General features: G+C 41.8%; 3 protein-coding genes across 3 annotated transcripts; 1 reads left to right on the forward strand and 2 right to left on the reverse strand.

Annotated features, from left to right (window-relative positions):
• Positions 1-1,641: 1,641 nt before the first annotated feature.
• On the reverse strand, positions 1,642-3,846 carry LOC130986976 (probable histone H2A.1). The gene is made up of 2 exons (XM_057910526.1): positions 2,371-3,846; positions 1,642-2,073 (listed from the first exon to the last, which is right to left on the reverse strand). The coding sequence occupies exons 1-2, from the start codon at positions 2,557-2,559 to the stop codon at positions 1,861-1,863; spliced, it is 402 nt and encodes a 133-aa protein (XP_057766509.1). The 5' UTR covers positions 2,560-3,846; the 3' UTR covers positions 1,642-1,860.
• A 13,537-nt stretch (positions 3,847-17,383) lies between these two features.
• LOC130986979 (uncharacterized) lies at positions 17,384-18,909 on the forward strand. The gene is made up of 2 exons (XM_057910529.1): positions 17,384-18,441; positions 18,516-18,909. Exons 1-2 carry the CDS (start codon positions 18,376-18,378, stop codon positions 18,888-18,890), a joined length of 441 nt encoding a protein of 146 aa, XP_057766512.1. The 5' UTR covers positions 17,384-18,375; the 3' UTR covers positions 18,891-18,909.
• Positions 18,910-19,079: 170 nt separating this feature from the next.
• Positions 19,080-20,011, reverse strand: LOC130986977 (uncharacterized). Its single transcript, XM_057910528.1, has 2 exons — positions 19,293-20,011; positions 19,080-19,198 (listed from the first exon to the last, which is right to left on the reverse strand). Exons 1-2 carry the CDS (start codon positions 19,719-19,721, stop codon positions 19,181-19,183), a joined length of 447 nt encoding a protein of 148 aa, XP_057766511.1. The 5' UTR covers positions 19,722-20,011; the 3' UTR covers positions 19,080-19,180.
• Positions 20,012-26,184: the final 6,173 nt, after the last annotated feature.

The raw sequence follows: 26,184 nt of genomic DNA on the forward strand, positions 1-26,184 counted from the left end.
AAAAAATAGTACTCCCTCCGTCCCACGAAACATGACACAGTTTCCTTTTTGGTCTGTCCCACGAAGCATGACACGTTTCTAAAAATGGCAAAAAATTTACCCTTTATTCACATTTTCACTTTTTCACCTACCACACTTAATACATAAAATACCAATTTCTTAATTCCCGTGCCGAAAAGAAATGTGTCATGCTTCATGGAACGGAGGGAGTAGTTGTATTTAAGTGAAAATTAGATTCCACATTTATTTGTAAATAGTGACAGAAAAAGTTTGTGAAGTTATTTTCAAATAAAAAAATATCACAATTTTCAGGGACCAAAGAAGTAGTTAGTTTGTTAGATAATAAGGAGTAATACTAGGGCTGGGAATCGGGTCGGGTTCGGGTACCCTACCCGAAAAAATCGGGTACCCGAACCCGAAAATACCCTAAACTCACTACCCGACCCCGACCCCGAATTTGAAATCGGGTACCCTAATACCCGATAGTTTTTACACCATTCCCCTAAATCGAGCCAATTCAAAGCAGATCAAGAAAGCTCAAATGAATTCAGCCGAAATTCCCCAAATGAATTCAGTCGAAATTCCCCATTCCCCAAATGAATTCAGTCGAAATTCCCCATTACCCGATAGTTTTTACGCCATTCCCCAAATGAATTCAGTCGAAATTCATACAAATCATACAAAATCATACATAGAAAATCTGTATTTAAAAAAAAAAAAAAAAAAGAAGATTCGAAGAAGAAGAAGAAGAGAAGGCGTAGCTCGGCGAACCGACGGCGGCGGAACGAAGGGGCTACTGGAGTGCCGACTGGGAGCGACTGGGCGACGGTCGTGGCTGGGAGAGACTGGGAGCGAGCTCCTCACCGGCGACTGACTCTGGTCTGGGCGATGACGGGCGGCGAGGGGCGCCGACTCATCAGAGACGGGAGACCGAGATTGGGAATTTGGGACTTCAATTTCAAATGGGAAAGGGCCGAAAGGGGCGAGGGGCGACGGCGAGTGGGGCGGCCGGCCGGGGCTGGACGTGAGAGCCGAGACCGTGACTAGGGCTGGGAGTTCTTCACAGTTCAGTTTGGGTGGGAATTGGGATTTGGGAGGGATGAATTGAAAACAGGGGGCGGGGCCGCGGGAGGGATTTAGCTAGGGCTGGGCGTTTTTTAGTTTTAGATTTCATATTTTCATATGTAATTTAATTAAAAATAATCGGGTAATTCGGGTATACCCTATACCCGATTATTTTGTCCCCGAACTACCCAATCCCGAAAAAATCGGGTATCGCTCGATTTTTTCGGGTCAGGTATCGGGTACCCGATTATCCGAACCCGAAATTCCCAGCCCTAAGTAATACTTTCTAAAATGAAATTTTTGTAAATATAATATTTTAAAATAAAAGATCATATTTATTATAAAAGGACGAAAATTGCAAAAGATTACAACTAGAATTATTGAACGAGCATTAACTGTACGCTTAAATCAAATAATTTAAAGAATCAAAATCCAAAAGAAATCAATACCCCCGGTGTTTCGAAAATAAAAATTAAATGCATCAGCAAACAACAATAGTGTAGATAGAAAACGAATCCTACAAGATAATATCTGAGCTCAATTTCCGGTGGGGAAATAACAAGCTAAGAAAATGGATTAGCAAATTTAAATTCTTCCATGTCATAAAGCGCTCAAGAATGTAGCTGTTTGTTGATTAATATTAACTAGACAAGAAAACGAGGGCATCCAGTCATTCATTTACAAAGACTGAACGTAACATTAACAAGCTCAGTTCCCTCCCTACCAACTGCACCTAACACAAAACAAACACATTCAACTGTAGAACTAAAAGCGGAATTCCTACGCATCACTCGTCTAATCCTCGTCAGCGGCAGATGGCTTCGACGACCCTGTCTTCTTCGGGAGCAGAAGATTGTGAATGTTGGGCATAACACCGCCATTGGCAATCGTAACATCTCCAAGAAGCTTGCTCAGCTCCTCATCGTTCCTCACAGCGAGCTGAATGTGCCGGGGAACAATTCTAGTCTTCTTGTTATCCCTGGCGGCGTTGCCGGCCAATTCCAGAACCTGAAATCGATGACAAATTAGTCACTGTTTTTTTAGCGACAGTGATTCAAACCCTAAATTTTGGGAGTGCCAGAAATCGGAAAAAATTGTTCACATTGGAAAATCGCAAAAAAAGGAAAATCATGAAATCGAGGAACTAGAAGCCAAATTTTAAACCAAATTAATCAATTTAAGTGCTAAATCACCAGGACAGTAAGTCGGCCAACAATTGAAAAAAAACAAAGTAATTAAGATAAACCAAAATTCACAACCCTAGATTCGAAATTAGTGGGGAAAACGAAAATTGAAGATTATCACCTCAGCGGCAAGGTACTCGAGGACGGCGGCGAGGTAGACTGGAGCACCGGCGCCGACTCGTTCCGCATATTTTCCGGCCTTAAGAAAACGGGCGATACGACCGACGGGAAACTGAAGCCCGGCCTTGCTGCTTCGAGATGTGGCCTTCTTGGCCGCCCCGGAACCTAATGTCTTGCCCCGACCCGCCATTTCAATTTCTGAAAGCTTTGAAGAGAATTACGAGAAAAGAATTTTGCCCGAGCGGAGGCAGAGGAGAAAAGAGAATTGGCAAATTTATGGTGAATTTGCGGTTAGTGAGTAGGTTATATAGCAATGGCGGTGTGCACAGGAGCCAATCATTTTGCATTAAGCGGATCGTCAATTGTGACCGTTGATAAGCATCCAAATGGATGGCAGGATTTGGAGCTGATTGGTGACGAGGATTTTAATCGCCTAATAAGAATATGAATAACTTTTATAGAATTTTATGTGCGCCGAGTATTTGCTTTTCAAATTTTGGATTTTAGCCGCATTCTTGCTTTACTATCCGCAGGATACCCTAAGCCAAGAGCTTCTTTATCGTTGGTACTATTTGAGCATGCATTACAAATAGGGCTGTAAATGAACAGAGCTACTCGCAAGCTATTTGAGATTCGGCTCGAAAAAAGATCGTTCGGAGCTCGATTCGATAGTAAACGAGCTGAGCTCGAGCCTGATTTCGAGCTCGAAATTTTTATCGAGCCGAGCTCGAGCCTGATAGTACTCGGCTCGTTGAGCTCGCGAACATGTTCGGACTCAATTGTTCGCGAACATGTTTGCGAGCCTGTTCACGAACCTTCAGTCGAGCCTTCAATCGAGCTATTGTACGAGCTTTAAACGAATCGAACTCGAGCTCGAGTAACATTAATTAAGAAGTTTTTCCCAAATTTATAAGGAATTCGAGCTCGAATATCACATATACAAACATCTAACGAGCCGAGCTCGAACTCAAGCTCGAATTCGACATTATCGAGCATCACCCGAGCCGAGTTCGAACCGAGCTCGAGCTTGGTAAGTGGATTACGAGCCGAGCTTGATCAACAAGATAAAAGCTCGAATCGAGCTCGAGCCGAGCTCGAACACCCGAATATTTAAACGAGCCGAGCTCGAGCCTGTTTGTATTCGGCTCGGCTCGGCTCGTTTACAGCCCTAATTACAAATACTCTCTCGGTTTCATAAAAATATGAATAATTGGGAGTTATATAAACTTTTGATTTATCGTCTTTCCACTAAAACACTTGTCTTTGAAGAAAAGATGATAAACCCTAGCTCCTCTCTCGCCGCCGCGTGATCCCCCCGACTGCTTCCATGGCTTCCGATTTTCCTCCGATCTCCAACAACTTTGTCAGGCCTTTGCCTGCTTCTTCCGGTAAGAACCAAACTCGGCCCTCGGATGTTCCCTCAAGTTCCACTCTCAAAACCGCTTCTGAGAACAGCAAGAGTCATTCCGAGGCTCTTGTCAACTCGACACTGCATGGAATATCTAGCCCTAGCGCTGAGGCGAAAATGAACAAACTCTCTTTTGCGCGAACGGTCCAGCGTTCAGTTCCCAAACCAGCAGATGTTTTTGCACATGACTTCAACGCTCTTCACCCGGTAAACATTGGCAACAAATCTATTCTTCGGATTCCTGAAGCCTTGTATCAAAGTAAACTCAAGGAGTTTGAGTTCGCTGTTCACGCCAGGCTTTTGCTGAATAAGGGAGACGCCCCCAGATTTGCTTCTGACATTAAACAAGAACTCATGGCTTTATGGAAAGCCTCGGATGCGATCCGTGTGGTGCCACTAGGGAAAGGTTTCTTTTCGATAATTTTCGCGAATGAATCTGAGCTTGCTACGGCAAAATCTAGGGCTACTTGGAAATTGAGCAAAGGTATTATTCGAATCGGGGAATGGGTTCCGGATTTTGACCCATACAAAGAATCATCTGCTCTCTCCCAAGTCTGGCTGAGAATCTATTATCTTCCTCACGAATACTGGCATCCGAAAGTGATAATCGCCATCGCCAGATATGTCGGTCTTCCTATTAAACTTGATGGTTTTGCGTTTTCTGGGCAAGTGGGTCACTTTGCTCGTGTTCTTGTCGACATGGATGTCTCTAAGCCTATTCCCGAAACTCTCACAGTGGATAAGGGGACGCGCTCGTTCGAGGTTGAATTCGTTTATGAAAATTTGCCGCATTTTTGTGGCTTTTGCAAACTTGCAGGTCATAACATTGCTCAATGTCGCCGCAAGAAACAGCAGGACAACAACACTGACATCACGAATCCTACAAGCTCGGATCAACCTTCTCTCAAGACCATTCACAACAAAACTATGGGGAAAGAATGGCAGAAAAATAAAGAGATTCCTATCAGTAATTCTTTCGATGCTTTATCTCAAGAGCCTTCCGGAGATGAGGACGTCAACCAGGAGCCTCTTATTGAGAAGGAGAAGACTTCCATTATCAGCGCTTCGGAACATATTAATCACACTCCCGCTGAGGAGTTTCGTCAGACAGATGGGGCACAGATTTTGCCCCAGCGTAAAGAAGGTTTGTCCGGACCTGATTTGCTTGCAGCTGCGTGCAGACCCGTTCCTGATTCGAACACCGTACCACTTATAATACCCGAAGATGAAATTAATAACAAGAGCACTGAGACGGGTACTTTTGCTGATAAGGAGGTGGCCTTGGGAAACATGACGAAAGTGCAGATTTTAGAAACAACATTAACTCAAAATCAAAAGGCTGATAGTGCTAGTGAAAGGCCAGAACAAGAGACAAACTGTCGAACAGTTGGTGCCATTAATCGTACTACAAATGAGATTATTGAAGCCGTGCCAATCAAACGGGGGTGGGGTAGGCCGCCTAAGCAAACTGTCGAACAGTTGGTGCGCACGGCTACTTCGACTATCAAAGATCGTCTACGACACAATCAGGCCGCTCCTATTGGGGATCAGGTAGGACAACTTCAGGGGACCACGACGGAGTTTAACTCTTTGGTTAAGGAAGCGGTGGATAAAGGCGTCCAAATATCAGAGTTCCTTATCTCTCAAACTTCTTCTGCTGCTGGTAAAAGTATGGACACCGCTTCTTCACGGAAATGAGGTGATATGGTGGATGATGATTATGATCCTCAGGAGGAGGACGAAAATATCCACCTGTCTCAATGAATATTCTCTCTTGGAATATTCGTGGTATGACGGACACGGCACGTAATTTGCTTCACAGTTACTGTCATGTTCATCATCCTATTATTCTGGGCATTATTGAGCCTAAGACTAACTTTCTTCATATTCCGGCCTCCTTCTGGAACTCTATCAATTTGACTCCTTTCCATCAAAATGATTGCGCCCCTCATGCTTCCAACATCTGGATTCTCATCGCCACTGGGGTTACCTGCTCGTTGATTATGTCCACGGAGCAGATGGTTATTTTTGACATCTTGTTTTCTAGCTATTCTTTCAGAGTGGCTATTGTTCACGGGAGTTGTAATTATATCACTCGCAGGATTCTTTGGGATGATATCTCTTCTTGTATGGTACCTCAAATGGTGATTCTTGAGGACTTTAACGCTGTGCTTGGAGCTCATGAGCGGCGTGGACGCCGGTTTCCCATTCGTGTTTCCTGTAGAGATTTTCAAGCTTTCATTGATCGTCATACTCTCATTCAAGCTCTCACCTCTGGGCCTTTTTTTACTTGGACGGACAGGCATAAATTTCCTATGACTACTGAGTCGGTGTTGGACCGCACGCTTTTCTCCGAGGATTTTGCTGCGCAATGGCACTCTGCTGAGAGCCTGGTTTTGCCTCGTCTTGGCTCAGACCATGCTCCTATTTTGCTTAAATGTTCCACTCCTCCTAATACCTCTGGCGCTCGTCCTTTTCGTTTCCTGAACATGTGGAGTTCTCACTCTGATTTTATTCCAATGGTTCAGCGTTCTTGGGCTCCTGTTGTTGATTCGAACTGCCCCATGGTGCGTATGATGCACAAGTTGAAACGTTTGAGGAAGGATCTCAAAATTTGGAATAAATCCACTTTTGGGAACTTCAACACTTCGCTTGAGGAGCTCTATAATAAGCTCTCTTCTCTTCAGGCACATATCGATAATGTTGGCTATTCTGAGGTGCTCTTTGATCAAGAAGTTGAGCTTGAAGCCTCTATCTCGGTCATGCTCTCTCGGCCAGAGGACCTGCTTCGCCAGAAAAGTAGAATTCGATAGCTCCAGGATGGAGATCGAAATACTCAGTTTTATCATAACATGGTGAGAATGAAGCGCGCTAGCCATACTATCAAGCATCTTGAGATTAACGACGTCCTGGTTGAAGATCATACTACTTTGGCGTCTCATGTGGAAAACTTTTATAAATCTCTTTTTGCGGCGGATTCCAATACTGGGGGCGATCTTTCGTGGATTACTAATTATATCACCAATAGCCTCACTTTGGATCAGAAGTCGGCTTTGGTTACTTGTCCGACGGCGACGGAGATCAAAGCGGTGGTCTTTGCTATGGACAAAGATAGCGCTCCCGGCCCGGATGGCTTTGGCGGTACTTTCTATCGTTCCGCTTGGGACATTATTGAGTATGATTTCACTTCCGCCATCAGAAGATTCTTCACTCATCATTATCTCCCTTCGGGTCTCAATTCCAATACTCTGAGCCTTCTTCCCAAGAAAGTTGATGCCAAGGTTATCTCTGATTATCGGCCCATCGTTCTTGGCAATTTCTTTTTCAAAGTTATTGCCAAGATTCTGGCGATCCGGCTGAATGCTGCTGCTGCCACCATCGTTTCCGACAATCAATTTGGCTTTATTTCCGGACGTTCTATTCATGAGTGTATCACTCTTGCCTCGGAAGGGGCGAACTGCATGGAGAGGTCTTTACACGGCAAAAACATGGCTCTTAAAGTCGACATTCATAAGGCCTTTGATACGCTTAGATGGGATTTTCTTCTGTTCGTGCTTCAAGAGTTTGGCTTCCCCAATATTTTCTGCTCTTGGATCAAAACTATTCTCAGCTCGACTCGCATCTCTATTCGGTTTAATGGTGCTCTCTATGGCTATTTCGAATGCGGTCGGGGGGTAAGACAAGGAGATCCTTTGTCTCCCATTCTTTTTGCCTTGGCGGAAGATGTTCTTAGCCGTATTTTTCTGGATGCTGCTAATCGGGGTTTAATCGCCGGCATGCGTTTCTCGAGATCTTTGAGTTTCCCTTCTCATCTTCTTTACGCTGACGATGTGCTCCTGTTCTGTCAGGCCTCCAAGCGTAATTGCATTATGATAGACTCGATTCTTCAGCTCTATGCCACGGTCTCTGGACAATATTGCAACAAGCATAAGTCTACTCTTTACTTCGGGAAAGGGGTGTCTCCTGGGCGAAGGTCTCGGATTCAACTAATTTTGGACTTCAACATTGGCTCCATGCCTTTCACATACTTGGGAGTGCCTATTTTCTCGGGTCGAGCTTCTTCTGCTAAGCTTCGACCTATCTATGATCGGATTCTGGCCCATTTCCCTAGGTGGCAAGGTGGTCAACTCTCTATGGCGGGCAGGCTCTGCTTAGTTTCTTCTGTTATCAACAGTGCTGCGGTACATAGCATGCTCGTTTATAAATGGCCGGCAAAACTTTTGCATGCTCTTGACAGAGCTTGTAGATCGTTCATCTGGACTGGGAGTACTCTGAAGAAATCTTCTTTTTCTGTGAGTTGGAACAGAGTTCGTGCTCTGAAAGAACATGGCGGCATTGGAGTCAAAGCTTTCTCTGACATCAATAATAGTTTCATGTTTCGGCTGGGTTGGTATATTATGAACATGAACAGCTTCGGCTATCGGCTGCTTCGTCAGAAATATCTCACTCAGACCATGGATTGGGCTTCCCAGTGGGCGAGTTCGTCGATTTGGACTGGTGTTAGACGGATGATTCGGGAGATTGTTTCGGATACCTTCTGCACGATTGGCACTGGAGATACGATTTATTTTTGGAAAGATAATTGGCTCGGGTATCGGCTGATCGACAAACTTCATATTCCGGAATTCATGACCCCCTATTTCTCTCAGAAGATTTCAGACTACTACTTTGATAATAAGTGGCACCTCACTTCTAGTTTTGTGCAGTCTTTTCCGCGCATTGCTCTCGACATCATATCTACCCCCATTCCTGGATTGGCGGACGACAAATCCTGGATACACTCGGGTTTCGGGAACATTACTGCTGCTTCGGCCTTTGCTCACATACGACCTCAATTCCCTAAGGTCGACTGGGGCTCCTGGATTTGGGCCCCTTTTATCCCCGCTCGGCGATCTCTCTTTGTCTGGCGCACTATTGTTGGCAAGCTCCTACCTTTGATATGAATTGCCTCCTTGGTATTCAGGGGCCTAACCGCTGCCCTTTATGCTCGGCAGCGGAAGAGACGATGGATCACATTCTGTTGAACTGCTCCTTCTAGGCTTCTATTTGGGCGGATGTCTTTCGTTGGTTTTTGATTGAGCAACCTTTGCCGTTGGACGTGGGCAGCATGATTCGCTTCTCTATCCACCAGAAGAACAGCAAACAAGTTGGCAATTTGTGGAAAGTTGGGGTGGTCTCTCTTCTCTGGAGTCTCTGGTCTCACCGCAACAACGTTATACACAAAAATTTAGCACCTTCGCGCCACTTGATTATCAAGCAGGTCCGGGTTTTTCTTTGTGAAGCTGCCAACAATTTCGTCCTTGGCCCTATGGCCAACTCGGTTTCTGATCTCCTCATCCTTAAGAATCTTTCCATCGCTGGACAACCCAGGAAGCCTATCTCCTATCTTTACGTTGCTTGGCACCTTCCCCCGCCGTCTTGGATTAAAGTTAATACTGATGGTTCGGTTCGTGAAGGGATGATTCATGCGGGGGGTTGCGTTCAATGACGTTCAATGGTTGTTATCATTTTTCAGGCGGCCAGGGGGTTGCGTTCGAAGCAGAGCTTTTAGCTATTATTATTGCGATTGAATCTGTGCATCGTGCCAAATGGGACAGAGTTTGGTTTGAGTCGGATTCTTCTTACGTGGTTCAGCTTCTTCAGTCGCTCTCTGAGACGGTTCCTTGGAGATTCAAGCCTCGGTGGCAGCTTGCTCTCTCCAAACTCCACACTTTCACGTGGCGCATTTCTCACATTTTTTGTGAGGGCAACAGATCGGCGGATTTTTTGGCTTCTCAAGCTAGGGAGGAGGGTTTTTGGCCTCATGCAATTGCTGGTTTAAATGATTTTGTCAAGGAGGATGTTTCTATTCCCTATTTTACTCGTTTCGCTTGATTTTTTGGTTTTTACTCTTTGTTCTGGATCGGTTGTGAGCCGGGAGGCCTAAGGGTAATGGTTCGGCCGGAATCCTTGAGACCTCCTATCTCAGCTCCGTCAACCTTGGTCCTTGACGAGTACTCTTTTTCCTCAGCTGTTTGAGGTTTTAACGAGGCTCGGCCCTTAGTCTGCAGTTTTGTGCTTTCAAGGGTTTTTTGTTTTCCGTTGTTGTTCCTTTTCTTTTTAATAAAATCTTATTTCAGCAGGGAGTGATATAAACTTTTAAAAATATTAATTGAAAATTATTGTGAGTAGAAAATAGATCCCACTTTAAAAAGTATTGTGAGAATAATGAATTAATTAGGGACAAATATTGGTGGACCACAAATATTGGTGGACCATGATGATTTTTTTGTGAATAAGTATGAAAAGGAGGGATAAAAGATAAAAAAGGTAATGTACTAAAATGGAAATGTTCATGTTTTTGTAATACGTCTCAAAATGAAAAAATGTTCATGTTTTTGTGAGATCGAGGGAGTATCTCATTTTTCATAATGAGATCTCATTATAAATGTTTTTTTTTTTATATAAATTAATTATTGAATTCACCACTTACTCTCTATAACTACTTTTACAAATCTCAATATATTTTTTACTTTCTCCACCAACTGACCTTATCTACTAATTACGCTTTCTTTAATTTCTATGCCAAAAAATAATGGGACAGAAGAGTACATTTTATTTTGTGAGGTAGTTATAATTTTTATTTTGGGATGATCGCTGATAATAATGATCTAAATGTAAAATAAAAGATATATTAGAAAAAAGAAAAAAAGATATTCCCTCTGTCCCACTTCACTTGACATAGTTTCTTTTTTCGGACTGTCACATCCGACTTGGCATGTTTCCTTTTTTAGTAATAAATTTGCACTACAATAAATATTGGCCCACATAATTTACTTTATTTTACACTACAATCTTACTCTATTTAATAACCGTGTCGAAAAGAACTAGACCAAGTGAGGTGGAACGGAGAGAGTATAATATATAAGATTATTCTTGTTCTATACAATCTAAGTGTTATGAATCAAAATGATACATGAAAACACTCCATTTATGACATTGTCCCTAATCTCTAATTGATTGCTTCGATTAGTACCCTTCATTTCAAATTAAAGATGAATGCAATAACAATAATAAATTCAATTTTTCTTTCCTCGTTCACTCGCTCCTCGTGCAACGTCGCTAAAGGCCACTGAATCAAATGCCAACAACAATATTTATAGTATTTGTAGTGATCAATTATTGAAAGCTCTAAACATAAATACCATCTCTCACATTTCCACCATATGAGTGGTGATTTTCCTCAATCTTATATGCATACAACAAAATCCCCGACCACAATCTTTCATTTCAGAAAAAGACAAAGTGCGACAACAACAATAAATTCATTATCTTTTACCTTATTCTTTCTATCCTCGTGTGTCGCCGCTAGGGGTGTTGAACAGTGAAATTTCAACAAATTTCCACTAATATTAAACGAATTTCCATCCATTTCAACAAATTTTCACCCATATAAAACAAACTTTCGCCCATCTTAATAACAATTCTGCTTGGCGAAATTTTAACACAAAAAATTGAAAAAAAATAACACCGAAGAAGAAAAGGGCTAACCTCTTCGGCTTTGGATATATTTTCGCGGGAGAATATTTTCCTGTGAAAAATAGAGAGTAGTGATGGCCAAAAGAAAGAGGAAGTGAGGTTGGCAGAAGAAAGAGTGAATAAGTGTGGCGGAAAAATGAAGGAGTGAGGGTGGCATAAGATAGTTGTTGGGCGGAAATTAATAAAACCAACATAAATTAACAAGGTTGGTGGGATGGAGAAACTAATGTTAGGTTGGTAAAGTTGGTGGGAGAGAATCTTTTCTAAATTGAAGATTCAATCACTTTTGTCTAAAAAGAATGACCTATTTTGTACCAACTCACATATGTATGCAAAACAAATTATACTTAAAAATAAAAATGGTTAATGATGCGTAAATTACTAAACTAAAATCGAATTATGGTTTGGGTACCATACTTCAAAGTGTGTCATGTAAATCACTACACTATTAATTTAACCTGATTTAGATATCCCGGCCAATTACCGACGAGGTTAATTTTGGGATTTTACATACGTGTCCATTTTTTAACGCGCTGGCATCCATGTGTCCTCCTAGTGGATTGAATATTCAAACGCCGCCGCTACGATATCTGATTTGGGAAAATCGAGCAGCTTCATCTCGGTGCGTTTCGATCTTCTCGTTGAAGGTGTGTTGCGTCCACGTCAGATTCTGGTGCGTGTAGGGCACGAGCAGCCAATCCTCTAGCGGGAAGGCGGAGTTTTGACGATCCACGTGGCAACGCGCGCTCTCTATTGAGTGACACGCAGGAAGAGAGCGAAATTGTGGAGCACTTGCTCGTTTGTCACGACCGAACTTAATTAAAGATAATTAAACCGGAAAAATCGTGACTAAAGGAGGGAGATTAGAAGCGGGGATAGAAAGGGGTAAATAAATAATGAAGGATCGTACTTAATCGTTGTGAGTGAAGGGGGAACTTGTAATGTAATGGATGTTTAGTCATGTGGCTTAAATAACTAGTAAGTTCGGATAACTCCGACTTAGCCAAATAACATAAGACTTCTGAGTACGCAACGAAATAAGGGTTCTGTTTACATGTATGAAGACATGTAACCCAAGAGTTCGTCAATACATATATCTAAGACAAAAATGATCCCGCTCGTCACTTCATTACCACCGGCCACTGCTCAACTTGCACATTTAGAAATATATGCAAGGCTAAGTACAAAAGTACTCAGTGGGCACGTATGCCTAAGTATAAATATAACCATGCTTCATGATACTGTAAATTTTCATACCATCATAAACAGTACATCAAGGGAGTTTTAGCTAAATAGGCCCAAGCTTACTAAATTTATTTGTGATTCTTAAAGTTCGTCTAATCAGACTAAGTTATCTCGTAATCTATCATATCTAGAACTGCGTGCCGGAGAGGTGGCCACCTCTCAACGGACACCTGACTGGCCAACCCGCTCGATGACTCACGGTCACACTTGTGCACTAGTCCTGGCAGGATAGCTATCAACTGCTCAGGACCCAAATTCGATTACATAATTGCAGATAGATATCATACCAAAATTGAAACATTTATGGTAAGACAATAGTTAAAATAATTCCCAGTTCAAAGATTTTGTAACGAAATAACTTATTTAAATGTCACATTTAGATCATTTGATGTATATATGAAGGTAAACCACCTGATAGGAATTTTCCGTGGTACAGTAGCTCATTGACTGGTTATTAATCACGCTCTTGACCTTTATTGCGAGAACGAAATAAGATATTTGTTCGAGTAACATCCTCAAACGATGTGAATGAGAAATTGACTATGCATGAATGTCTTATGCATGGGCGGCTAATATTTTGAATGATAATCAGAGAAATTCTACTATTAATCCTTGCTATTGGATCATATAAATAAACCAACTAGGTTTCGTCTTATGAGGTCGAATAATTAACTATAAATAATTCGTTTACATCAGGGTGTTCTAACCCGCCAAATAAATAAATATCGCTATATGTAGTCGATAGAAAGGAAATAACTAATTCGACTTATTCCCTATACAACCTCGTAAGAATTAATCGGGCTTAATAAACAGGGAACAAATAATTTTATAAGTTCAAATAATTAAAAGGCTTAACGTAAGACAACCTAATAATTAATTAAGGGTGGCTCAAATTAAAATAATATTATCAGTTCAAATAATTAGTGAGGAGGTCCAAGCAATATAATATTTAAATTTGGGCTCAATTAGTTATAATTACAGCCCAATGAATGAATTAATCAATTGGCTTTAACTAATTAATTTAAATCTGGCCCAAACCAATGAATTAATGTCTGGGCCTAGATTATATAAAAGGGTCCCAATTGAACAAAGAATATGGCCCAAGTGAAATAAATTCGCTGGGCCCAAATAAATAATTCATGCAAGACCCAACAAAAGTAAAATAGCAGAAAAAGAATTGAAACAAGGCCCAAAGGAAATAAAAAATGAGGCCCAATTCCTCCCTCAACAAACTCGGTTTCTCTCTCCCTCTAGTTCAAACACGCTGTTCTCTCCCTCAAATTCCTCTCGAAATTTCGCCGTCCCTGCTCCGGCCGGCGTCGGCTGTAGTGGCGCCTAAGTCCGGTGCCTCCCATTCCCTTTGGTTCACCGAGCACAACCCTCAAACAGACCTCTCTCACTCTCTCGATTTCTGGAATCGCGGAACATGAAGGCGAGCTTCTTCGCCTGAATCCGCCGTCGTCGTCTCTGTAATTCCGGCGAGCGGCACCTCCTCCTTTCAATCACGGTGTCACACTCCTTCAATCGATATCTGAAGAAGACGGAGGGAAAAGCCCCAAATTTCTCCCTTCTTTGAAACGTGCCCTAGCTCTTCCCTGCCTGAATTGCCGTCGCCGCTGGTGGAGGCCGACGAGTCAGCGTCTTCTGCGAATCGGCGAGGCCGGCGTCGCCTCGTTCTCTCCTCCGAGCCGGAGTCCTTCCCTTTCACGAATCGTCGCTGTTGTCCTCTTCGGAGTCGACCACGTCGTTGTTGGGTTCGGTCGGAGGAGGGTACGTCGCCGTTGCTCAGTCTGGAGTCCGGCGAGGCAGCATTCGAACGTCGTCGTCTCGGCTCGACTGAAGTTATGTCCTGACTCCTGAGCAGGGCAGTAGCCCCGCTCCCTCTCAATCAAGCTAAGTTATATCCTTGACTCGTCTCCTTCCCACCATGTCTGAGTATCGATAAGCTTAAGCTTCTATGAGCAAGAAAGAAACAGGGTTTAACACTCTGTCAGTGAGCATGCTATCGCTATCCTTGTTCGTCCATTCATGTGCTATGTGTGAGGTCCTCATGGTTTGTGTTCTAGAGTGCAGTGGCAATATACACATAAGCCTTTCTATTGCTGTACATAACATGGACTGTTTGATGTAGTGGTAAAACATGATTATGCTCGTTGGTATGAATGCGAACTGGATTGGATAACTGAGGTAGTATAAATACCTTGAGAATGTGTTGGTTGGCTGTTGCTGTGGTATTGAGTAAACTGAGATAATCTGAAATAATCCCAATTATTGGTTCCTCTCAATGAATGCGGGAGAAATCATGGACAGATGGAAGAATTAAAGGCAAGGTTTACCTTTTAGTTTGGCAGAGTATTGAATAAATGATCTCTCTCTCTCTCTTCTTCAACTGTTGAGGTGTTAACTGGAATGGAATAGCTTAGACAAATTAATGGTTGTTGTTTCTCCAATAGATGCAGCTGAAATCATGGAAGAAGGTGGAAGCATTAAAGCCAAGCTTACCTTGAGAATTTGGCAGAAATGAATTAGAGGCCCCCTGCTATTCTTGAAGTCCTTAAGTGAAGAATGAAGAGGATGCAACAATTTCTGGCTAGTTTGATTTACAAAGGAGGGGTTGCTGGCAGAGACGTTAAAGGGTGTAGGGGATGGCTAGAATGGCTGATTGAGTTGTTAGGTGTACTTGGGTATGGCTGAACTGATGGGGAAGTGAGAGGGTGGTGAGACCCTGTTGCAGGCAGGTAGGGCAGGGGTTTTTTCCATCTTGCACCTAGGTGCAATGTACCTAGGTGCCCGATGCGCGACACGTGGCGATTCATCCATTTTCATTTTCTTTTTGTTTTTCCTCCCTTTTAACTCAACCAAGGTCCAATTTGGGTCCCACTCAATATTCAAATACGTATAATTCAATTTTTATACTGTATTTATCATTTAATTTTTGTTATGTGAGTATTTCTTAATTTTGGGCTGGCCCCCACTATCCTAAAGCTTCAAAGAGAAGCTTGTCTTGACTATTCACTTTCACGCATCAAAAATTTCTCCCAACACAAACCATCGCGCTCTTTCGCCTTCGCGGTGATCCTGTCTGTGCTCTCGCCGTCATTGGAGTTCAAGGTAGCCGGAATTGTTTTCCGTTCCCTGGTGTAAGCTGTGTGTGTGTGGTCTTTCGCCGTCGCTGTCGCCCAGAGAAAGGTTCGCGCTCTTTGCTCTTTCGCCTTCGCTGTTGCCGGGTCTGTGCTGTCGCGGTGATTCGTGTTGAAGGTAGCCGTAATCCTGTTAGGGTCCCCATAGTAGGCTCCGTTTTTGTGAGTTATTCTTTTACGGTGAGTTCCGACGGTGCCTCACTTTGGGGGTTTAGGAGAAAAATTAATTTATGACCAAATTTTTTTATTGAATGTCATATAAACAAAATGTTGAAGAACGTACAGATTATGCTGAGCTTAGATTGTTGTATTTGAAGCATCCTTTAAGATATTTGACTGCATTTTATCGAAAACTGCTTGTTAAAGGTTTGGAGATGTGAATTGGTGTAGGAATAACTTGTAATTTAATTTCTATTTAGGGGAATTTTGGTGATGATTGGCTACAATTCATGTCTTTTCTTGGCTCAAGTATAAGAATACACTAATTTTACATATTTGTTGCATTTTCTCTGAATCTCAAAATGTAAACCCTTTTTTGATTGCATGTCTGAATTGATCGATGACTGTGTTGGTAGGTTTTGATCATTTGTTTGAGATGACGAAGAAAACTAGAGCGAGAAAGGCTCCTGAGGAACAAGGTTTGAGCTATTTAGTGTTAGTTTTGCTATAAATTGCTTGGGCTGAATTTTTCAGTTGATGTTTGTTGTTTGTATTGGTATGTGCTTGTATGATTGTTGTAGTTTGTGTTTTGGGGAGTATTCTAAGATATTTTGTATGAATTTTAGGGTTTCACTGTTTTATTAATTGTATATCCCAATTAGTCTTTTTTCTATTGAATTGTGAAAGTGATGGTTTTAAAATTGTCACATTTGAGGCTTTTAGATTCCTTGTCGTTTTCTTGAAATGCAGTGGTCCCCTTTTGGCCTTTTTCCTAATAAAGCATCAAATACAAATGGCATTTATTTGTTTGGGTAAGGGAAAATATGTTTGTCGAACCATGTCACATATATGCCGAAATGAAATGTTTTTATAACGAATAGTCTATGGTTTGGTGTATTAACTAGAAAACAAAAGGGAAAGGGGAATAAAAAAGAACAAGAAGCTAGGTAATATATATGTTCTTGAATGAGGAATTTATATCTCACAATTTTGGCGGTTTTCTTCTTGGCAAAGTGTAATCCATCTAAGCCATGTCTAAAACTTCTTGGCCTTGTTGTGCTTTCATTTCACCCTTCTGTACATAATCCGGTTTAAAACTGATCATATCTTATTTCAAGAATTTATGTTTAATTATTGAAATCATAAGTTAAATTTATATTTGTTAAGATTGTAGTAATTAATTAACCAACCTTAGCAACGGTGGTAGGGCTAGAAATATGGATGAAAGTTAGTTTCCTATTAATGTTTCATGCAATCAAGCAGATAAAGCCAATGCTTGATCATATATAATTAATGAATTAATTTCCCTCATTCTTGAGTCAAACCAAATATATGTTGAAATTTTAAATAGTGTGTTGCATTGAATTATCTCTGAAATGAATGACTAGAACTAATTGTATTAATTATATTTTTTTGGGTTTATCTTTTTTGATTGATTTTTGCTATATTCAAGGTTGATGGTAAACCCTTTTTATTACCTTGGTTGAATCTGCTTATCCCATCTGCCAAACATCTGTGTGATTTTTTGACCAAAATGGTGATGATTTTTTTTTTTTTTTTTATCTTTATATGTAGTAGATCTTTACAGATATTAATAAATGAGATGTAATTTGTAGAAGTGTTTGCAAACCAGCCACATCCTCAAATTCTTTGGTTGGGTGTGTTTAATGAACTGTTTTCTTTGGTGTATTGAAAGAGTATTTGTTGGAGTTGGTGCAATTAACTTAAATCAATTGTCATGGGGTAGGTGAACATGTTTCACATGTTTGTTTTGTAAAATCTGTGTAGGTGCTCATGTTTCTCAGCGAAGTTACCCGGGTTTGTATCTACGACGTATAAGCCAGCTTTTAGACTCGAACAACATGGATAGATTTAGGAATTCTTGTTTTGGCCGTTTGTTAGATCTGGATTCTTGGAAATTCCAGGGACAGCTGTTGTATTTGATGTACTCCTCCATCAATGTAGAGTCTTTTGCTATTAGAAGAATATCTTTTAGGCTCTGTGGGCTGGATGTAGAGCTTGGTCCCCTCGAATTTGGGGTAATGACAGGCCTTAGTTTCAAGGGGTGGGAGGAGCCCCCGACAACCTCTGAATTTTATAAACGTCATTTCAAAGGGCAAACAAGAATGTTTTTTAACCAAATCTTGGATGCTTTTGAAAGTCATTGTATTAAAAATAAAGGGGCAGATGTGGATTCCTTATGTTTTGCCTACTTAGTGGTTGTTTTTGGCATTTTATTGATTAGACATAACACTAGTAAAAAGATAGAGCTCCGGTTCATTCACTTAGTTGATGATGTAGACAAATTCACCTCATATCCTTGGGGGTTGGTGGCATATGGATGACTCGTTATCCTTTGTCACAATGCCAAAGCCCGGCTGGATTATCATAGTCAAAGGCAGCTTCGTCCAACATGTGACGCGGCCGGGCTTTGGTATGTCTTGCAAGTTTTTGCTTATGAGCTACATTCAAAGTTTGTGGATGTAAGCTGTGAGGTAGGGGTCAACGTACGTGACCGGAGTCCTCGCTTGCTCCGATGGATCCCCTGAACAAAGACCCTGAAATTGAGCCCTATTTTACCCCTGCTCATGCTTCGGAATTGGTAAGTAACAAATTAATAGAGTTGATTAATTTTTTAAGAATGGTTATTAATTATTGTTTTCATTTGAATGATAGGTACCGATGAATTTCACCCCATCCGAGAGGGTTTGGTGTGAAAACCACGGATTGTACCCCAACTACAGTTGCGAGGTGCCGAGTGATGATTTGCTTGTCACCATCAAATACAAAATCAACAATTCTTCCAAACCAAGATCACCCAAAGAACAACCACATCCAAAAGTGGATAAGTTAGTGCTTGGGAAAAGGAAGATCAGAGCTACACAGCGGGTGCTTGAAAGGCCCGAAGACGAGGAAGCATTTGAGCGGCTGATCGAGTTGGCAGACACCCAAACAACAGAAAAGACTAAGGGGAAAAAGAGTACACCCCGAAAACATGTTCCACCTCATCAAGGACATGAAGTAGGGGCAGGCACTAACAAGAGAGGTTAGACAAAGAAAAATGAAGAGTGTGACACTCCTTCATATCCCACATACGACCAAATGGAAGAGGTAATGTATAAACCCCAAGTTTAATAGATTTTTATGGTTTTCAAAGTTAAATATAAGTTGAATTCTGCCTCTTTTTTGTGTATCTAATGTGTAGTTTCTGGTGATTGCACGATCAATCATTTTCGCTTTTTTGTTTATGATTTTATGGTTTGAACTCCCGCATTGATAACGTTTGCCGATTTATCATTTCCGAGACGGTCGTCCATAGAAGTGAGGGTGGCTTGCATTGATCATGCAATCACCAGAAACTACACATTAGATACACAAAAAAGAGGCAGAATTCAGCCTATATTTAACTTTGAAAACCATAAAAATCTATTAAACTTGGGGTTTATACATTACCTCTTCCATTTGGTTGTATGTGGGATATGAAGGAGTGTCACATTCTTCATTTTTCTTTGTCTGACCTCTCTTGCTAGTGCCTGCCCCTACTTCATGTCCTTGATGAGGTGGAACATGTTTTCGGGGTGTACTCTTTTTCCCCTTAGTCTTTTGTGTTGTTTGGGTGTCTGCCAACTCGATCAGCCGCTCAAATGCTTCCTCGTCTTCGGGCCTTTCAAGCACCCGCTGTGTCGCTCTGGTCTTCCTTTTCCCAAGCACTAACTTATCCACTTTTGGATGTGGTTGTTCCTTGGGTGATCTTGGTTTGGAAGAATTGTTGGCTTTGTATTTGATGGTGACAAGCAAATCAGCACTCGGCACCTCGCAACTGTAGTTGGGGTACAGTCCATGGTTTTCACACCAAACCCTCTCGGATGGGGTGAAATTCATCGGTGCCTATCATTCAAATGAAAACAATAATTAATAACTATTCTTAAAAAATTAATCAACAAATAATCAACTCTATTAATTTGTTGCTTACCAATTCCAAAGCATGAGCAGAGGTAAAATAGGGCTCAATTTCAGGGTCTTTGTACAGGGGATCCATCGGAGCAAGCGAGGACTCTGGTCACGTATGTTGACCCCTACCTCACAGCTTACATCCACAAACTTCGGATGTAGCTCATAAGCAAAAACTTGCAAGACATACCAAAGCCTGGCCGCGTCACATGTTGGATGAAGCTGCCTTTGACTATGATAATCCAGCCGGGCTTTGGCATTGTGACTAAGGATAACGAGGCCTTCATATGCCACCAACCCCCAAGGATAGGAGGTGAATTTGTCTACATCATCAACTAAGTGAATGAACCAGAGCTCTATCTTTTTACTAGTGTTATGTCTAATCAATAAAATGCCAAAAACAACCACTACGTAGGCAAAACGTAAGGAATCCACATCTGCCCCTTTATTTTTAAAACAATGACTTTCAAAAGCATCCAAGATTTGGTTAAAAAACATTCTTGTTTGCCCTTTGAAATGACGTTTAAAAAATTCAGAGGTTGCCGGGGGCTCCTCCCATCCCTTGAAACTAAGGCCTGTCATTACCCCAAATTCGAGGGGACCGAGCTCTGCATCCAGCCCACAGAGCCTAAAAGATATTCTTCTAATAACAAAAGACTCTACATTGATGGAGGAGTACATCAAATACAACAACTGCCCCTGGAATTTCCAAGAATCCAGATCTAACAAACGGCCAAAACAAGAATTCCTAAATCTATCCATGTTGTTCGAGTCTAAAAGCTGACTTATACGTCGTAGATACAAACCCGGGTAACTTCGCTGAGAAACATGAGCACCTACACAGATTTTACAAAACAAACATGTGAAACATGTTCACCTACCCCATGATAATTGATTTCAGTTAATTGCACCAACGCCAACAAATACTCTTTCAATACACCAAAGAAAACAGTTCAGTAAACACACCCAACCAAAGAATTTGAGGATGTGGCAGGTTTGCGAACACTTACATCTCATTTATTAATATCTGAAAAGATCAACTACATATAAAGATAAAAAAATCATCACCATTTTGGTCAAAAAATCACACAACAATTGATTTCAGTTAATTGCACCAACTCCAACAAATACTCTTTCAATACATGTTAGGTTCGGAGGGTCTCGAATAGGTGTATAGGGGGGAGGGAGAATACACATATGGGCTATTTTTCTTACCTCTACAACAGAGGGATCTCAAGATAGAGATCAAAATGAAACTTTACACGCAAACTATGACACCTGTTAATTGAAAAGAGTTTTGACCAAACAGGGTTGACGACTGATACTGAAAACTCTTTAGTAAGGAGTTATCAGTTAAGTTACTGGAACTTAACTGATGCACGTAAGGGCTTCAGTCGAGTTTGCTAAAACAGAGATGATAACACTCTTCCTGACTATCGGAGGATAGATCAGTCAGACTGATATCATACGCAGCGAAAATAACTTTGTTTCGTAATAGCCTCGGTTGAGCACGTTGTTAGTCTTAGGTATATCTTTGCAGTTATTCAGTATTCAGTTTATCAAATGAAACAACACAAGTAAGAATGTAAAACTGAAAGCTGTAAATAACACAGAGACTTTTACGTGGTTCGGAAAACACTTCCTACATCCACGGTCGGTTGATCAGACCAACAATCCACTCCGCAAGTGCTTAACTGGTGCACTGCAAATCGAACCGTGTGCTTGCCGGGTGCACACAACCGTACCACTGAAGAAACCACTTCTTCAGTACCCACACTTCACTCGTGTCGGATTTCTCACTCTTAGCACAACCCGTGCTAAGATCTCTCAGAGTCAGAGTACCTTCCTGAACTCCGAATCACTCAAACGTTCTACTCTTTCTTTTGAAAGGAGGTTTGAACATTTGCCAACTATACTTCAAAGAACAAGTTCTTTGGAGCAAGTTTGACCTTGGCTTCTGGGTAAACAGAGGTTTGCCTAAGGTCTAAGAGAATGTGTGTAATCAGCAGTGACTGATTTTGGCTTTGGAATTCTCTTCTTCAATTCAAGCTTTGGGAAGGTTAAGCTTTTGGCTGAGAAACTATTTTGGCAGAGTTTCAGCTTATGTCGTTGAATCGGTGAAGATTGAAGTGATCTTCGAACGCTATTTATAGGAGAGGTCTTGAATAGATCTGTTGGCGAGAACGTCTTCAAGATTTCTTCCGTTGGAGAGCATTTCGAATTTGAGCTGAGGCTTCAATCTTCGAGGTTTTTTGTTTGGTGGGAACATCTATCTTGAAGAGCAGGAGATGTGACGTCTCTGATAAAGTAGCCACCAAATAGGAATGACCTCTGCAGAGAGTGATGATCCTGAGATCTCTGCATTTAATGCGGCTGTACTTTTGTGAGTACGTGGCTTCCTTTGAACGTTGGAAGTTCAGTCCGAGGAAGAATGTTTAACTGATACTTGACTTTAGTATCAGTCTGCTGAGTCCACGCGGCACGCATTAAGTAATCAGTTCCGAACTGATTCTTCAACTGATACTTCAGTTGGTAACTTCAGTCTTCAGTCTTCAATCCTTCGTCCTTCAGTCTTCAGTCTTCAGAACCGCAAGCTAAACTAGAAACGAACTCTAACACTTGAGTTCAAAACCGTTCTAGTCTATTGCAATTAAGACCTATGGATTTTGGTATCATCAAAACAAGGATTAGGATATTCCACAAGGTTCCAACAATTTCCCCTTTTTTGATGATGCCAAAACCATACAGCAGTTCTAGACAAACAAAAAGACTGAACTCAGAGCACAAGTTCTAAAAATGGGGTGAATACAATTCCCCCTTAAGAATAGAACCTAAAAACTTGTACTTAGAGTCAAGAACGAAACAGTTCTGAAACAGAACAATGAGAAGACAGAATAACATTAATCAGAGCCTGGACAAAGAGTCATTGTCTTCAGGTTGAGATAAAAAAGAAGTTATTTTCATTAAAAGTGAAAACTGATAAGACCTCAGTTTTAATTACAAGTTAACACATAAAAGAACAACTCAGGTACAGAAAGACAACAAACAGACTCAGGGTCTCTGACCATACAGATTGAAGATGACTTTTCTTATCTTATTTGCATCGTCTGGATGGGTGTCCGGAGTCACATTCCAGATTCTATAGATGGCATTGATCTCCGCCTTGATTTTCTCTCTATTGACTCCGTTCTTGATCCTTGGTGGAGTCACCATCTTCTTCATGGGGTCAGGAATGTCAGTTCGGAGTTTTCTTTGAGCATCTTGCATCCTCAGAACCAGTGCTCGTTCAGGCCATTGCACCAGGAAGTATTTCCAGGCTTCATTCCGGAAATCCCTATTTCCTTGAATATTGGCAAAGACCATCCACTTGGTGTAAGATTCCTTTAGTTTCTCCCACCAGTCATTCTGGTCGGACGGTATCCATTGATCTTGGTGCTCAAAATTTTCTTTGTAGGATACCAGCAGGCCTTCGCTAATATAGTGTTGGAGGCTTTTGTTGTTCCAGAAGACTCTGTAAGAATGGAAGTCTCTTGTCTTCATCCAAATGAAGAGTCTTCTTGGCCTTTGGCTCTGATTCTCTTGAGGAGCTTTCTTCTTTGGACCTTTTCCTGTTGAATTCCTCTGAGGCAGAGGGAGGAGCTTGAACAGAGGACTTGGTAAACTTTGAGATAAGGGCTTCAGCCTTGGCAAAGTCCTTTTTCAAAGATGCAGGAATGTCGAAACTCAACTCTCACTCTTGCTTCTTCATATCCTCTTCCCCCTTTTTGCCATCATTAGGAGGGAGTCTGCTTTTGAGTTCTTGAAGATCGTCAAACATCTTCTGAAGAAGGGCAGAGTCAGGGGACTCTCGGGAAAGTTGAAGTTGCTGTTCAACTGCGGCAAGGCGACCCAAAACAGGGCGCATCTCTTCTGCAACTAGCATTCTGGCATCAGTTGTAAGCATGAAATCTTGCAGGAACTCGAGCCGCAGTCTGTCAAACTGAGTGTGGAACGCCTGAAGTTGTTGTTTTGTCTTGATCTCTGTTTCAAGCATAAATGTATGCAGCTCAATATGATCTTTCCTGATTTTGGGAAGGCCTTTGGTCGGATCATTCATTTCCTTCTTGAAATTGATAAGGTCAATTTCATCATTCTTTAAATCAATCTGAAGATCATTGATCAATTTGACATGATGAATCATGTCAGCAGTCGCCTGTTTTTCAACATCTAGGAGCTTCTTCAGAAACATGGCACCATAGATATTCTGGCGATCGAGTTCATACTGGAGCGACTCGATTTCATGCTGATGGTTGGATATGTGCTCGAGTAGGACAGCAACAGGATCTGCTGTTCCTTCAGGAATCAGAAACTGAGTCTTGAGCGGTCTTCTACTGTTCCAAACAGTGAGGAGCTTATCAGTTTCTTCATCAGAATCAAATAGAATAGGTCCAGTTGGTCGAGGTAGTTCAACGTGTTCTATTGGAATTTCTGAATCGGCAGGAGGAGCCTTAACTTGCTGATCGGCAAAGGGAGCTCCTGAAGTGGATGCCTCGGCGATGCTCTGAGGAGCAGAACATTGAGCTTCTTCTTCAGCGGGCAGTTGAGAACTCATCCACTCTTGACTGATGTTGAGGCCCTCGAAAGGAGTGGGCTCATCAGTGTTGAAGAGGGGTGTAGATGATGGTTGAGGAGTCTCTGTGATGTCCTCGATTTGACCTTCAGGGGACGATGGATCAGCGTTGCTAGCTGATTTCATTTCTGCTGCAGGCGATGAGCAGAGAGGTGCATCTACGTCAATGTCACCGGGTTGTTTATCTTCAACTGAGGTTGACAGAGTAGTTGAAGTCTCAAATTGCAACTGACTGATTGGATCAGTCATCAGTTGTTCAGAAGAAGCGAAGTCCGCTTGAGGAGCAGTCTCACATGCAGGTGCTTCTTGGGGATGGATCTCAGGAAATGGATCCTGGCGATGTGGCGATGTACTGAGTAAATCAGCTACAGGTTCAGAAATTGTAGGCTCTTCAGAAGCTTTGGATGTGCCAGCATCGTTGTTGAATGAAGTTGGATGCCTGGAATGATCGAAGGAATCCAGATAATCCATGGCAAATCTATCAAATCCATAGATTACCTCCCATACTTTCGTGATTTGAAAGAGGCTGACTAAGGACGCCTCTTCAATTTCAAACGAGTCTTCGACTTCTGTGTTTTGAAGACTATTGACCTGAGGGCAGGGTGCCGTCTTCAGCAAAGTGTAAGTGAGAAGTCTATGAAGGTTCTGATAGACTTCTAGAGATGCATCAAAGTCACCAAAGAGACGTTGGAGGTGATTTGTTGCATCTTGTTGAGCTTCGGACTGCAGTTCAGCGACTGCTTGACTTTTCTCAGACAAACTAGTAAGAGTTGGTTCAGGGATAATCTCCAAGACAGCTTTGCCTTTGGATTTTGGAGAAATAGGCTTTCTGGAGGCAGTAATTGGCTTTGATTTGGAGATTTTTTTGGATGTCTTTTGGGGGAGGGTGGAACGAGATCGACGGGGCACATTTGTGTGGACAGAGGGATTTGAAGATGGGGATTCAAGGACTTCTGATGCAGATGATTGAGGGGAGGAGATATTGATTACCTTCGTCTTAGGAGAAGGTTTGGGTCCTCCTTTTGTAGCTTTGAAAAGTCGCAGACTGTCCGTGAAGTTAATCATCTCCGGCCAGTAAAAATTGCTGTGATGTTGCGTTACATGAATGATGATCTGGGATACTCTGTTCCCTTATCGAACCATCATTGCTGGCCTTGTGTTGTGAGCTTCGTTGTAGAGAAGCTTCAGATAAGTTTCTTCCCAGTTAATGGATACATCCTTCAGAAGAGCTGCCATGACATTCTTCTGGGGTTGTGAAGCTTTGTCAGGGGTTCCAGTTGCCCCTATCCAGCATTTCTGGATGATCTTGCCCAGCAAAGTGCATTCAGGCTGGAGGTGAGAAAGAGTAAGCGTTCCTTCTGCTGATTCAGTCTGCGCCTTCAATGCAGACTCAAGAATCTTATTGGCTTCTTCATCAGTCAAGCTTGAAAATGGAATTTCGCTGTTCGGTAGCACGAACAATTCCCTGACAATTCTAGAGACGTTGAGAGTCTCTTTCTGTTCCGCGGTGAAATCTGGCGTAGTGAAAACGCTGACTTCGGAGATAAGTTCTCCGAAACTGTTGAATTTGAAATTCTCATAGAATCTCTGACTGCATCGGAGATGAGATATTTGGCTTCCTTGGTGACGAACTTTGTCCATTTGTGTCGATTGAGGATTTTTGAAACTTTGGCGTATTCTGGCTTCTTTTTGAATGAATTCTCGTCCACAGATTATTCGTATCTGATCTCCTTCTTGATTGGAGCTTCCTCCTTGTTGTCGTTCTTCTTTGTGTTGGATTTAGCC

Source organism: Salvia miltiorrhiza, chromosome 5, assembly GCF_028751815.1.
Source record: "Salvia miltiorrhiza cultivar Shanhuang (shh) chromosome 5, IMPLAD_Smil_shh, whole genome shotgun sequence".
Taxonomy (NCBI): Eukaryota; Viridiplantae; Streptophyta; class Magnoliopsida; order Lamiales; family Lamiaceae; genus Salvia; species Salvia miltiorrhiza.

Excerpts from the sequence above, each read along its gene's own strand:
- LOC130986976 (XM_057910526.1), bottom strand. The coding sequence starts at position 2,559 with ATGGCGGGTCGGGGCAAGACATTAGGTTCCGGGGCGGCCAAGAAGGCC. Across the intron at positions 2,074-2,370 it reads TCGAGTACCTTGCCGCTGAG|GTTCTGGAATTGGCCGGCAA; the intron begins GTGATAATCTTC and ends CATCGATTTCAG.
- LOC130986979 (XM_057910529.1), top strand. The coding sequence starts at position 18,376 with ATGGATCCCCTGAACAAAGACCCTGAAATTGAGCCCTATTTTACCCCT. Across the intron at positions 18,442-18,515 it reads CTGCTCATGCTTCGGAATTG|GTACCGATGAATTTCACCCC; the intron begins GTAAGTAACAAA and ends TTTGAATGATAG.
- LOC130986977 (XM_057910528.1), bottom strand. The coding sequence starts at position 19,721 with ATGAATTTCACCCCATCCGAGAGGGTTTGGTGTGAAAACCATGGACTG.